Genomic DNA, 12238 nt, shown 5'->3' with positions numbered 1-12238 from the left:
AAAGAAGAGGCCAAGCCTCTGAATGAATAAATGTCATGTTCACATGGAAGACAACATAGACAATACCAAACATCTCCTAAAACAATACAGCCTCTGCCAGCGGAAGGATGCCCAGCGCCTCCCTCGCCAGCCTAGTACAAACCAGCGTCTTCAATAGTGACACACACAAACCCCACGGGCCAAACAAAGCCACTGTCATTTTCCTGCCCAGTAGCATCTGTAAACAAAAAGAAAACATCATTTGTTGACCCCAAACATATAAAAATACTATAACAAAATGAAATACAAATATATATTAGAATCTGTAAGTATTCTGTATAAAGAGATACTTTAGCGGTTAGCGTACAGCAAGAACAGAAACACAACACAACCAAGCCCCGGGTGGGCCACAGGCAAAATGAGACGCATCCCAGCTCCTCTGTGTGGCAGAGGAGCTCCCATGGAGAGGGCATTTGTGGCAGAAACACATCCCTGTGATTCTGGAGATGCCCTGGATGCCAGTGGTGAGCAGGGATGGGGACAGCGCCTGCAGAGCTGGGTGTGTCCAGTGGAGGTGCCTGGAGTCCAGCCACAGCTGGCAGTGCAGACCTGAAACCAAAGTGCTGGAGCGGTGTGATGGAGAGATCCAGGACTGCAGCTCTGGGATGAGTCTGGCCACCAGGGTGATGTGGTGTTTCACTGTCCAGCCATGTGCAGTGTCCCAGGTTGGGGCCCTGCTGTCCTTGTCCCCCGCCGTCATAGAGGTGATGCTGCTGTGGATGTTGGGTGCACGCAGCACCCTGGCAGGATGTCCCTGTGTGCCCCGGCTCCCACACCAGCCCAGCACATGCCCTGCCACTGTGGGCTTTGGAGAGATGCTGGGTACGGGCATTGAGTCCAAGAGCTGATGGGTCCTGCCCTGGCAGTGGTGTTGGCTCCAGGCTTGCAGGTTTGGACATCTTCAGCCTCTTCAACTCGGCATGCACAGGACTGAGGCCCCGGTGATGGGCATGGCAAACCTGCATCCCAGCTGTCCCAGCAGCCTCTTGCTCCTGCTGGCTGGGTCAGCAGGACATGGGGGCTCCTTCACCCTGCTGCACGCCTGCTCCCCTAGGACAGAGCCTGCCAAAAGGGGATTCCTGTGCTGCCCTCACACAGCTCCCACCCCTGAGCACAGCCACCTGGCTGAGCCAGGGGTATCTGGGGCCCTCTCCACATGAATGGCACAGTGCTGGCCCCATGGCACAGGGCAGGTTGGCACTGGAACCCTCAGGGACATCTGTGCACTGCTGCCTGTCCCCCATTCAGTGTGCCTGGCACTGCCCTGGTCCTGTTCCACCTGTGTGGCCCTGATGTGACAATGGGCTGGACCCAAGCATGCCCATGCACTGCAGAGCCCAGCCAACATGCACAGACTGGGGGTGTCACCAGAGGGTCAGGCTGGGGCCACAGAGCTGGGGACATTATGTGGGGTAGTTAGGGCTACAGCACCCTGCAGGGAGAGAGACCAAGGCTGCTGGAGGAGAGAACGAGAAACCAGGTCTGGGCTCAGCAGGACTGCAGGACACTGGCTACACCACACAGCCCACTGCAAGCCATGGCTTGCCATAGATCACGAGGCTCTGCCATGGCAGGCCTCCCTCCTCCCATCGCACATGTTGGAAAAACCCTCAGATCGCTGGGCTGCTGCAAGGGACAGGGCTGCCAGGGAGGGGACTCACCCAGGATGCAAGCACTGCCCTCCATGGCTGTGGGGCTTCACTGGCAGGGAGGCAGAGTGCCACAGGGAGAGGACAGGGCAGCTGGGCAGGGTGCCCACTCAATATCCACATATCTGTGTAGCTGCAGTTCTTAAAAAACTTCTCTATCTACACATTTGCTTTGTTTGTGGGGTTTTTTCTTTTTTTTTTTCTTTTTTTTTTTTCTGTTTCCTTCCCAGTCTTCTAGATGCACCAGCTCTACCCTCTGCCGGGCTCCTCAGATGCAGCTGCAGTTTGGAACACCCAGAGAGCAGCACCATGCCCGCAGTGTAAAGTGAGGTCCTTGGCTCGGGGGGGTCTCCCCGCCAGCCCCCCGGCTCTGCAGGGCCGGTGGCTGCTCACAGGCACTGGCTGCAGCCACACTTGCTGGGCTTCTCCACCTCCTCCACAAAGGTCGCACCGTTGCTGCATTCAAAGGCGTATTTCCTGCGCCGCAGCCGCAGCCCAGTGCAGCAACTGGCGTCAGGGCCTCCGCAGGTGCCCCGGCATTCCACCCAGGCCACCGGCCGCGTCGTCTGGCAGATGGCGTAGCCCCGCTGCACCTGGTGGTAGTCCCGCACCGGCTCCCCGCGGCACTCCGGCTCTGTGGGACAGTGGGACAGCAATGGTCAGCCTGCTGTGGTGGCGGGGGGCTGCCTTTCCTGCACACCCACCTCCTCAGCACCTACCTTGGTCACAGAGGGCTCCGGTGTAGCCATCGTGGCACTCGCAGGTGGGCTGGCCACCTGGGGCGAGGTGGCAGTGGCCATGGACACAGGGCTGGTGGCGGCAGGGGTCGGGTGGTTCGGCAGGCTGGTTGCAGAGCGCGCCCTGGTAGCCCTCTTGGCACTGGCAGCTGTAGGAGAGGGCATCAAGGGGCAGGCACAGCCCGTGCACACACCTGTGGGCATAGGGTGCTGTCAGGACCTGCTGGCGTGGCACCAGCATGCACAGCCCACCAGCACTGAGCACGGCGAGGCTCAGCACCAGCGCCGTGCTGCGACTGCTACGGCACCACCTGGTACAGCACAGCCATCGTGGCACAGCACAGGTGTGGCTCTGGCACGGCATCAGCACAGAACAGCCCGGCACAACTCAGTGCTAGGAGCATGGCAGGGCAGCGTCATGACATGGCACCACTGCGATGGCACGGCACTGACACGACAGCCCCAGGAACCAGCCCCAGGGCAGGGCGGGCAGCCAGGGGAGGGGCGGGTGGGGCACACGGGGTAAGGGCACTCACTTGTGCCCCTGGCAGGGCCCGCCGCGGGGCTGGTCACAGTGGGGCCCGTCCCAGCCCGGCTCGCAGTGGCAGACGGGGCCCTGGGCACCCGAGGGCTGGCAGATGCCGTGCAGGCAGTAGAGCTTGCGGCAGGGCTCGCAGCCCGGCACCACCCCCGGCGTCATCCGTGTCTTGGTGAAGTCCTGCAGCTCGTTATTGATGTAGAGGTTGCGGATGCATCCGTGGAAGCTGGTGCCATTGAGGAGCTGCCAGAGGCGGAAGGCAGCCGAGTTGACATCCACAGGCATTCCTGGGGAGAGCAGGACCATCAGCACACCCGGATGCCCCCCATGCCCTCCATCACCTGGTCCCTGTCCTACCTCCTACGTAGAGGGGAGCCTCACTGTTCAGCGTGTAGTGCTTGCCCGAGTTGTCCATGGTCATGGGGCTGCCACCATCGATGGACAGGTTCACCATCTGGTCAAAGGTCACCAGCTCCACGGTGTGGAACTGCCCGTCGTTGATGGTCTCAGCACTGGCAGGGATGGCTGGGTCACTGAGGATGCCCCCGCGCCGAAGCAATGGGGGTGGAGGTCCCCAGTGAGTGGAGAAGGGGTGCCAGGTACCTGTAGATGGCCGAGCTGGGGTGGGTGCCAGGGTCATAGCTGACCCTCACATGGCCCTGGTACAGCTCCACAGCCATGTGGTCGCTGTCACCATTGTACAGCAGGATGCCGTTGCCTTCAGCCGTGGACACCTGCCAGAGAGAGAGGTGGGAGCCCACATCCCTGGGGCAGACCCCCAGTGCCATCCCTCAATGCCCCCACGCCCCCCTAGCCCTCACCTGAAGGGTGATATTGGCCCGGGGCCAGTCTTGCAGGTCAGTGAACTGCAGGTACGTGTCACGGTCCACAAAGTTGACGCTCAGCAGCTTCTCACATTTGGGGCCACCAAAGCCAGGCAGGCACTGGCACAGGGCGCGGGCACCCCGCTCCACACACGGGGCCCCATTCTGGCATTCAGCTCGCTCACAGAGGCCAGGCTGGCCAGCGGTGTGGGGCGGCATCTCGCAGAGCTGGCCACTGTGGGGCCAAGGGTGCTGCTGGGCTGGGGGCTGGGAAAGAGCCCTGCACCCTGGCCAATGCCCCATAGGGCTCTGACAGGACGCCCCTGATTTGGGGTCCCTGGGGAGGCTCTCCCAGACACTGGCATCAGAGGGATGCCTGGATGCTGAGCTGTGCCCTGGGGACCCTCCTCAATGATGCTGGCTCCCCCCAGCCTCCCCCCAAAGACATACTCCCCACCTCACTCCTTCCTGTCACATATGGATGGATGGATGGATGGATGGATGGATGGATGGATGGATGGATGGATGGATGGGTGGATGGATGGGTGGATGGATGGATGGATGGGTGGATGGATGGATGGGTGGATGGATGGACTTGGTAGCCAAGACGTGTCCCTTCTGCACAGTGACACATGACCCCCACTACCCCAAGTGTCCCATGTCTTCCTGGTGGTACCTGTAGCCCTCGGTGCAGAGGCAGGAGTAGCCATTCACCTCATCCAGGCAGCGGGCGTTGTTCTGGCACCGGTGGTCCTGGCAGTCGTCGAAGTCCTCGCTGCAGTTGCTCCCCACATAGCCGGGTGCACACTCACACCTGGGGCAGGTGGGGAGCTCGAGGCTGCCACTTTCTTCCCCCTTGCACCAGTGGGTGCCTGCTCCTCCAATTGTAACCCCCTGCCCCGCTCCATGCCCCCTCACTGTAGTCCCCAAAAAGCAAATCTACCCTCCCCCAGACAGCCAGCAAAAAGTGGTTTGGAGAAGAGGGGCCTCACCTGGGTCCCTGGCTGGTGGAGATGCAGGTGGAGTCATGCTGGCAGGGGTTGAGCTCGTCTGAGCAGAAATTGGGTGGCTGCTCACAGAATTCCCCTGTAAGGTAGAAGAAGGGGTACCCAGCAGCTCCAGGATCAGAAGAGCAGCCCCAGTCCCCATGGGACAGAGGGGACTCCTGGGGGACTCAGCTCAAGACGGGGAGCTGCCAAGCCCACAGCTTTCACCCCACGGGCCCAGGGTTCTCCTCCCCTGGAGGCAGCTCCTGCCTGAGCCAGGCACTGAGGGCATCCCAGGGTCTGGGGCTTCACCTGGGTGTACCCAAACTCAAGACAGCTGAGCCCAGCCAGAGCCCATGGCAATGGGCATTGAGACAGCAGGCAGAGGAGCTATTTAGACCTCATAGGTGGGTAGAAGCACTGGGCACATTGCCATGCCAGGTCTGTGCCATTTGGGGATGGCTAGCCCCCATTCCAGGTACCTGTGTAGTAGGCAGGACAAAGGCAGGTGTAGTTGGTGGCACTGGGCACACAGGAGGCCCCATTCTCGCAGCTGTGCTCCTTGCAGGGGTCGCTGGTGCTGTGGCAGCTCTGGCCCTCGAAGCCCACTGGGCACAGGCACCTGCCATGGGGCCGGGGCAGCGTCAAGGAGGAAAATGAAATGGAACATTTTGGGGTGGCTCCCCCAAAATGACCAGCACAGGACCTTGGCGAAGAGCTGGGTTTGGTGTCCTCCTGTCAAGCACTGGGCACAGGGGTGGGTGGCAGCACAGCCTGCCCGAGGATGCTGTGTTACCACGACAACAGGCTGGGAGGCCTCTCAGCACCGGGAGGGGCTGCACGGCCTAGCTCCTCACTCCCAGCCTGCCAACTATTTTCAGCTCCTAATTGCAGCCTGATTCCCAGAAAGGCCTAAAGCATTCAGAGCAGTGAGGGCTGTGTGAGGGTAAAGCAGCCCCACAGGGAGCAGCAGTGACTCCAGGACCACAATCAATCCCAGCAACCAACCCCAAACCCCTCTATGTCCCCCTGCCATCACCCGCTGAGGTGATGGTACCCTCCTCTCCCCCACTGACCTCTGCCTAGGAGCCTTTTGGGCTGGGAGGCATAGGAAAGTGGAGTCAGACAAGACGAGCAGGAGCTCCCATGCAAATGCAATATCCCAGCTATATGCCCAAGGGAGTATGCAGGAGGTGAAGGAAGTATCAGAACTCTCCGTGGGAGGCCAGGGTCCCATGCTACTGCCCAAACACCCAACTTTCATGGGTTCCTGTCCAGCACTCACCTGAACCCAGCTCCTTCCCCCTCCTGAGGCTGGCAGGTCCCCCCATTGGCACAGGGGTTGGAGGAGCAGCCACTGAGTGCCACCTCGCAGTCCTGGCCCTGGGGAAGGATGGAAAGGTGGGAGCGAGGAGGGTGCCACAGCACCTGCCCAGCTCTCCCCGTCCCGCTCAGCAGGATGCTGCGGCACACAGGGGGGATAGGTGGTCCCACAAGCAGCAAGCCCCAGGGGCACGGCAGAGGCCCTGCTCTGCTCCCTTGCCCTCTGCAGGGACATGTCCCCATGCACTGGGGACCCCTGTGACCAGGGTACCTTGTAGCCACTGGGACAGGCGCAGCGGTAGGAGCCGAGGGGGTCATTGTGGCAGGTGCCCTGGTTCTGGCAGGGGCTGGAGAGGCAGGGGTTGCACTTGGCCTGGACGCTCAGGGCAGGTGGGCCTGTAGGATGGGAGGCACAGAGGTGACCACCAGGGTGAGGAGTGATCAGCACTTGTCCTTTTGTGGGCACCGATGTGGGGCAGAGCCTCTGGTGCTGCTGGGAGCAGAGCCTGTCCAAGGGGCTTTGCACCAGGCAATGGGACAGCACAGGTTTGCTCAGTCACCAGGGAAGTGCCACCAGTCAGGTAAGAGGATGGAAGTAACCTGGTCCCCCTCCTCCACAAGGCAGCTCAACAGACGAAATCCTGGAGCCACCCAGACTCACAAAGCATTGCTCTGCTGGGTACCCACGGGAGGGTATGGGTAGACAGCATGGGCACCTCTCACCTTGGCACTCAAATTTCTTGGCAGGGGTGGTGAGCAGCAGCTTTCCTTCCATGTCGGGGGGCCCGGCGCAGCGGGCGATGCCTGGCTCCTTGTACCCCGTCTTCACCCAGCTGGAGAGCCAGCGCAGGTTGCAGCTGCAGTACAGGGGGTTGGCCCCGATGGCTCTGCACGAGGAGAGGGGCAAAATTGCACCTGCTGCCACACAGAGGGAACTGGGCACAACTCTGTCACTTGACCAGGATGACACATGATTGGCAAACCAGTGCTCCTCCATTTCTGGACCCACCAGAAGTGCTGCCCACAATGGGAGGACTGGGACACACAACAGCCCCACAGTGCTGTCCATTTACACCATGCAGTGCTCCTTGCTTTGCCCTGGGGCTCTCCTCCATTGCCCACACAGAAATTCTTGGCAGTCCCTCTCCAGTACACAGGCAAAGCTGCCTGGGGCCAGCAAACTGGGCAAAGTACCTTGAGGCCATGCAGAAACAACAGAACCTGCATGGGAGTGGCAGGGCCAGCCCAGGCTCTGTGGCACAAGCCTGCAGGACAGAGACACAGGAGTGGGCTGGTGGGAATGAGCAGTGGGTCATGGCCAGAGCTTGTGCAGACAGCACTGGGGGAAAGCAAGGAATTGCTCTGGGAAAGGAGAAGGGGGATGGAGGGTTGCTCTGCTCCACAGCAGAGAAGGGTACAAGAAGCAGTGGATGATGTGGCAAATGGAGGGCCTTGATGTCTCTTTGAATCCTCCCTGACTGCAAAGGTCAGCAGCAATGGAGGGCCGGTGTGACCAACACGTGACAAAAGGAGATGGCAGCCCAGAGGTGAGGCAGTAGGGACAGCAGATCTGCTGGGGCTGACTAACCTGGTCCTGCAGCACCCCCAGCACCGGCTGTGACACAGCTCAGCCTGTGGGACCTGGAAGTGCCAGCTGTCTGCAGTGAAGGCAGCACAGCCAAGGGAAATAGGAGCAGAGCAAGCAGTGTTGCTCCCCAAGAAACAAGGAGGCTACAACTGGGTATCCAGCTGCTCTTTGGAGACTAAAGGAACAGCCTGAGATGTCCAGGATGCCAGGAGCAGGCAGCTAGGAACAGCTTAATTAGGAGGCAGGGAGGGGACCAAAAAGACACTGTGAGCAAAGTTAAACCCTGGCCCCAGGTGGTGGGTGTAGGGCAGTGCTCCTGGGGTGCAGGCTCACTCAAAGAGCGACTGAAACACCACCACATACTTGATGACAGACTGGGGGGCTGTTGCAGGGAGTGCATTGGCAGAAGGCTAACAACACACTGGTGTGTGTCAGAGCAGCCCCTGCCAACCCACAGCTGTGACACTACTTTTCATGGCTTGACCTCCATCCTGGGGACCCCAGAGATCCAGTGGGTTGGGGAAGGACCCCACACCACATCCACCTAAGACCATAGGGACCTCCCAGCAGCACTGGGAGACTCAGCTGCACACCTGGATCTGAGCATGGGCAGCAGGTCACAGCACTGTCCAACAAATCATGTCGCAGGTACCAGTCCAGAGAAGAGGGGAGAAGGCAGCTCACCCTCCAGGGAAGCCAAGCTCAGCCCTGTAGTTTTTAAAGGTCTAGGGAGCCTGCATCCAGCCCTGAGCCCTGAGGAATCAAGGAGATACTCACAGGTGGGACAGGGAGGTGACATCTGCGAAGATGCCCTCAGGGAGGCTGGAAATGTCATTGCCATGGAGAGACCTGCAGAGAACAGAAGGGCCTGCAATGCCCAGGGCTCCAAGGTAGGCAGCAAGGACTGTGGCCCCCCAACACAGGTCCAGCTGTGGGTGGCAGAACCACACCACACTGCCACTGTTGCAAATGCACCATCTGCTCTGAGAGCAGATGAACCTTCCTGTGCTGCTCCTGCAGCCTCTACCCTGCCCACTTGCATGCACCCCACTCCAAGTGGGCACAGGGGGCACAGGGACATGGGCAGCAGCAGAGAAGGGGCTGAGCAGGGCTGTGAGCAGGGCTTAGGGCAGTACTTACAGCAGCCGCAGGGAACGGAGGCCCTCGAAGGCCAGCGGAGGGATGCACTGCAGGGAGTTGTAGCTGAGGATCCTGCAAGGGAAGCAGCCAGCACAGCCATGTGTGTGCTGCAGGAAACCCACCCTGGGCTCACACTGCCCTGCGTGAGCTCCAGCTCAAAGCACAGCTTCACCCAGGCAGAGGGTGGAGACCCTGGTGTCCCCAGCACCCCCCAGTCTTTAGGGCTCCCTAGAACAGCCTGCACCGCTGGGCTGCAGCCCAGTGTGGCACTGCAGGGACCTCACTTACAGCGTGGTGAGCTGGCTCATGTTGGTGAAGGAGGAGTTGCTCAGGGAGCTGATCTTGTTGTTGCTCAGATCGCTGGAAAACAGAAACCCCAGGGCTTGGAGCCAGCTGGGCCCTGCCCCCTCTTACTGCCCCCCAGCCTGCTCAGCTGCGACGGGGTGCAAACAGCAGCAAAGCACAGCCTCCAAGGGAGCAGCAGGGCTGTCACACGGGGTGATGGCAGCAAAGCCACTTGTCCCCCCTCTGTTCCATGCCCAGCACCAGGTGGTGAGCAGCTAGCCCCTCCTCAGGATCACACACCATGGAGACAGCCCCTGCCCTCACACACAAGTTTCAGCAATGCCTCCAGCTGCCTGGGCTCCTGCTCCTGGCTACTTACACGAGCTGCAGATACTTGAAGGTGGAGAGCTGTCCTGGGACCTGAGTGAACTGGTTTCCATCCAAGTAGCTGCAAGGGAGAACAAAAGCAATTTGGGGTGACTGAGAAGCAGGAGATCCCTCCCTCTTCTTCCTCTTTCTCCTGTGCACCACCACGGACTTCAGGCTGCAAGAAGCATCTCCAGCATCACCTTCCTCCTGCACCCAGAGCCCAGGAGGCTCTCAGGGGACTGCTGGGCTGGCAGAGGAGCTAGTGTGTGAGTGCAGGAGCACACCTGGGTTTGCAGACATGTCCCTGGGGACACTCTCCCAGCAGCCTACGTGTGCAAGCACAGCCAGCAACGTGCTGGGTTTACACATCCGATGGGAGCGTGGGAGGCTGTAACTGCTCCCAAGGCATGTGTGAGAATGTGAGAGATAGCGCAGCATGCAGAGAGAGGAGGAGTGTGCAAGACAGTGGAGGGGGCTGTGGGGGTGGTATGCATATATATATGTGCCCAACCAGTGTCTGCACCCCCTGCACACAGGACTTGCTGCCATCCCTCATCCCACATGGGTTCAGAGCCCCTTTCGCAGCGATAGGCATCCTGGAGCCTGCACATCCAGCCCTGGCATGCACATCTGAGCTTCGTGACTGCGTGAGGATCACAGCTGCAGGGGGTGTTTGTCCTTCACCGTCCCCTCCCAAGGGTCTCAGCTGCTGGATAACAACACCTCTTGCACAATACCCTTGATAGCCGCCAGTACTTGCTGAGCCACTTGCTGGCTTGGGGCTGGACAGGATACCTTGGATGGATGAGGTCCTACTCCCACTGCCCAGCCAGGATGGGGGTGTGGGGAGGAGCCCAGGAGTCTCTGCCCTGCCACCCCAGAGCAGAGGCCCCTCACCCAGAGCTGTAAAGTTGATGGAGGGTTAGAGGGCGAGCTTGGGTATTTGCCCACTACTCACAGCTCTGTGACATTCTTGGGGATCCCCTTGGGCAGGGCCTTGAGGTGCTTGTTGCTGCAGCGGACAACCGTGTCCAGGCAGGTGCATTCCTGCGGGCACTGTGGCCGGGGGATGCAGGTGGTCTCCTCCTTACCTGCACCAGGCATAGAAAGACACCCAGTCACCAGGATCCAGCCCTGGGGTATTGTGTGAGGCCAGATTCAAAGCCTTGTGCCAACCTAAATGGCTCCCCTCCCATGCCAAACATCCTCCCCCGCCCCAAAAGCAGGGTGTTGCAGGCAATATCAGGCAGGATTTAGCAGTGCAGGAATTGCTCCTGCACCCAGAAATTGCCTGCCCCACTGGTGTGGATACAACCAGCTAGCTCAAGGCTGCTCTGATTTCACCATTTTCATGCAAAAATGCAATCACAGGGACAACATAGGTAAGGGCACAGAAGAAGGGGCTCAGCCCTGCAAATCCTCCTGAAACAACCTCCTTCACCCATCTCCCAGACACAGGTTAGATGGAGCAGAGCCCGTGCGGAGCAGCCAGAGCAGCTGGCATTGCTCCCCTTCCCTGCCATGATGCTGGAATGCTGCGGGAAAGGCATTCCTGGGACAACCGTATGCTATCTCGCACTGTTGGGAAAGGCGCAGGATGCAACCCTTCAGTCACTGACGTGGTGGAGGAGGGAAAGCAGAAGAAAGCATGGTTTGTTTGTAAATATTTTCCAGAGGGCTCAAAAGCTGCTCCAAATTAAAAAAAAAAATATATAAAAAGAGGTTTTTCTCCCCACGCACACTCCCCGTCTGCTCCATCTGCCCACCGCCAGCTCCGGTGCATGTGCAAGGCTGAGAAGGGAAGGAGCAGGATGAATCCCAGTGGGCTTTGCCTACACATCTGCTCCTGTCAGCACCCAGGGCACAGCGTCTCCCAGCACAGACTCACCTACATACAAGAGCCCCAAGGTGCAGTGGGTGCAAACGCCTCTTCTGGCTTCAGAGTGCATATTTGAGTGCCCAAGGGCCAAGTACCAGGAAGGGAAACTTTTTTATCATTAGGGGAGGGCATTCATGGGGCCCCCTGAGCTACTGGCGTGCCATGGGCACATCCTGGCAGCAAGGATGGTGCTGGGACAAGGAGCACGCTGTCATCCTGGGAGGAGCAGCCTGGTCTCCCCTCACCCCTGGCGCTGCAGGGCCCATGAGTTACCTTCCTCACACCTGAAGTCAGGGAAAGCCACATCCTGGAGCGGGATCTGCCGGAGGAAGTCAGGGTTTTGGCACCGAGGGTTCCCTGTCACAATCTTCCTCTTGCGCAGCCAGTCCCCCAGCCAGGCCAGCTGGCAGTTGCAGTTGAAGGGGTTGGCGAGCAGGTTCCTGCACACGGGAGAGAGCACACGGGCAGCACCTGAACAGCCACAGGCAAGGGGACCTGCAGCAATGTGCACAGGCTGGGGACAGCCCCCGGGGCCCAGGACATACAGTGTGGAGAGGGATTGCAGTGTGTCAAAGGCGCCCGGTGCGATTGTGCTGATCTGGTTGTCATACAGGGAGAGCAGGCGGACGTTGCGCAGCCCTGTGAAGCTGTCATTGTGGATGCAGCTGATGCGGTTGTTCCTCAGCATCCTGCAGAGGGAAGAGAACAAGGGCACCTACAACACAGGCAGGCACCACGGGGGAAACCCACCTTAGCAGTGCTCAGGCTGTGCCCACCTCAGTGCTGGGCAGCAGAATGAGCCTGAGCAAGTCCCTGAGCAGCAAAAACCTGCCCCCCCAGCACTGGATGTGGCCAGCTGGTGGGCAAGGCATCCTGAGCTG

At 59.8% G+C, this 12238-nt stretch overlaps 1 protein-coding gene across 1 annotated transcript in view; it reads right to left on the bottom strand.

Annotated features, from left to right (window-relative positions):
• Positions 1–19: 19 nt before the first annotated feature.
• Positions 20–12238, bottom strand: part of SLIT1 (slit guidance ligand 1) — a 59852-nt gene continuing 47633 nt past the window's right edge. Inside the window, exons 19-37 of the mRNA XM_030276249.4 lie at positions 11903–12046; positions 11631–11797; positions 10437–10569; positions 9489–9557; positions 9113–9184; positions 8825–8896; positions 8462–8533; positions 6820–6983; positions 6368–6492; positions 6059–6156; positions 5256–5395; positions 4780–4873; positions 4464–4601; positions 3785–4022; positions 3567–3697; positions 3321–3475; positions 2962–3250; positions 2408–2619; positions 20–2322 (exon numbers count right to left, since the gene is read on the bottom strand). Coding sequence (XP_030132109.4) covers positions 2078–2322; positions 2408–2619; positions 2962–3250; positions 3321–3475; positions 3567–3697; positions 3785–4022; positions 4464–4601; positions 4780–4873; positions 5256–5395; positions 6059–6156; positions 6368–6492; positions 6820–6983; positions 8462–8533; positions 8825–8896; positions 9113–9184; positions 9489–9557; positions 10437–10569; positions 11631–11797; positions 11903–12046 — 2758 coding nt within the window. The 3' untranslated portion in view covers positions 20–2077. The remainder of the gene's footprint in view (positions 2323–2407; positions 2620–2961; positions 3251–3320; positions 3476–3566; positions 3698–3784; positions 4023–4463; positions 4602–4779; positions 4874–5255; positions 5396–6058; positions 6157–6367; positions 6493–6819; positions 6984–8461; positions 8534–8824; positions 8897–9112; positions 9185–9488; positions 9558–10436; positions 10570–11630; positions 11798–11902; positions 12047–12238) is intronic.

Source organism: Taeniopygia guttata, chromosome 6 (genome assembly GCF_048771995.1).
Source record: "Taeniopygia guttata chromosome 6, bTaeGut7.mat, whole genome shotgun sequence".
NCBI classification, from domain to species: domain Eukaryota; kingdom Metazoa; phylum Chordata; class Aves; order Passeriformes; family Estrildidae; genus Taeniopygia; species Taeniopygia guttata.
Note: the sequence above shows the minus strand (reverse complement) of the source record. Positions and strands in the feature narration are given on the sequence as shown.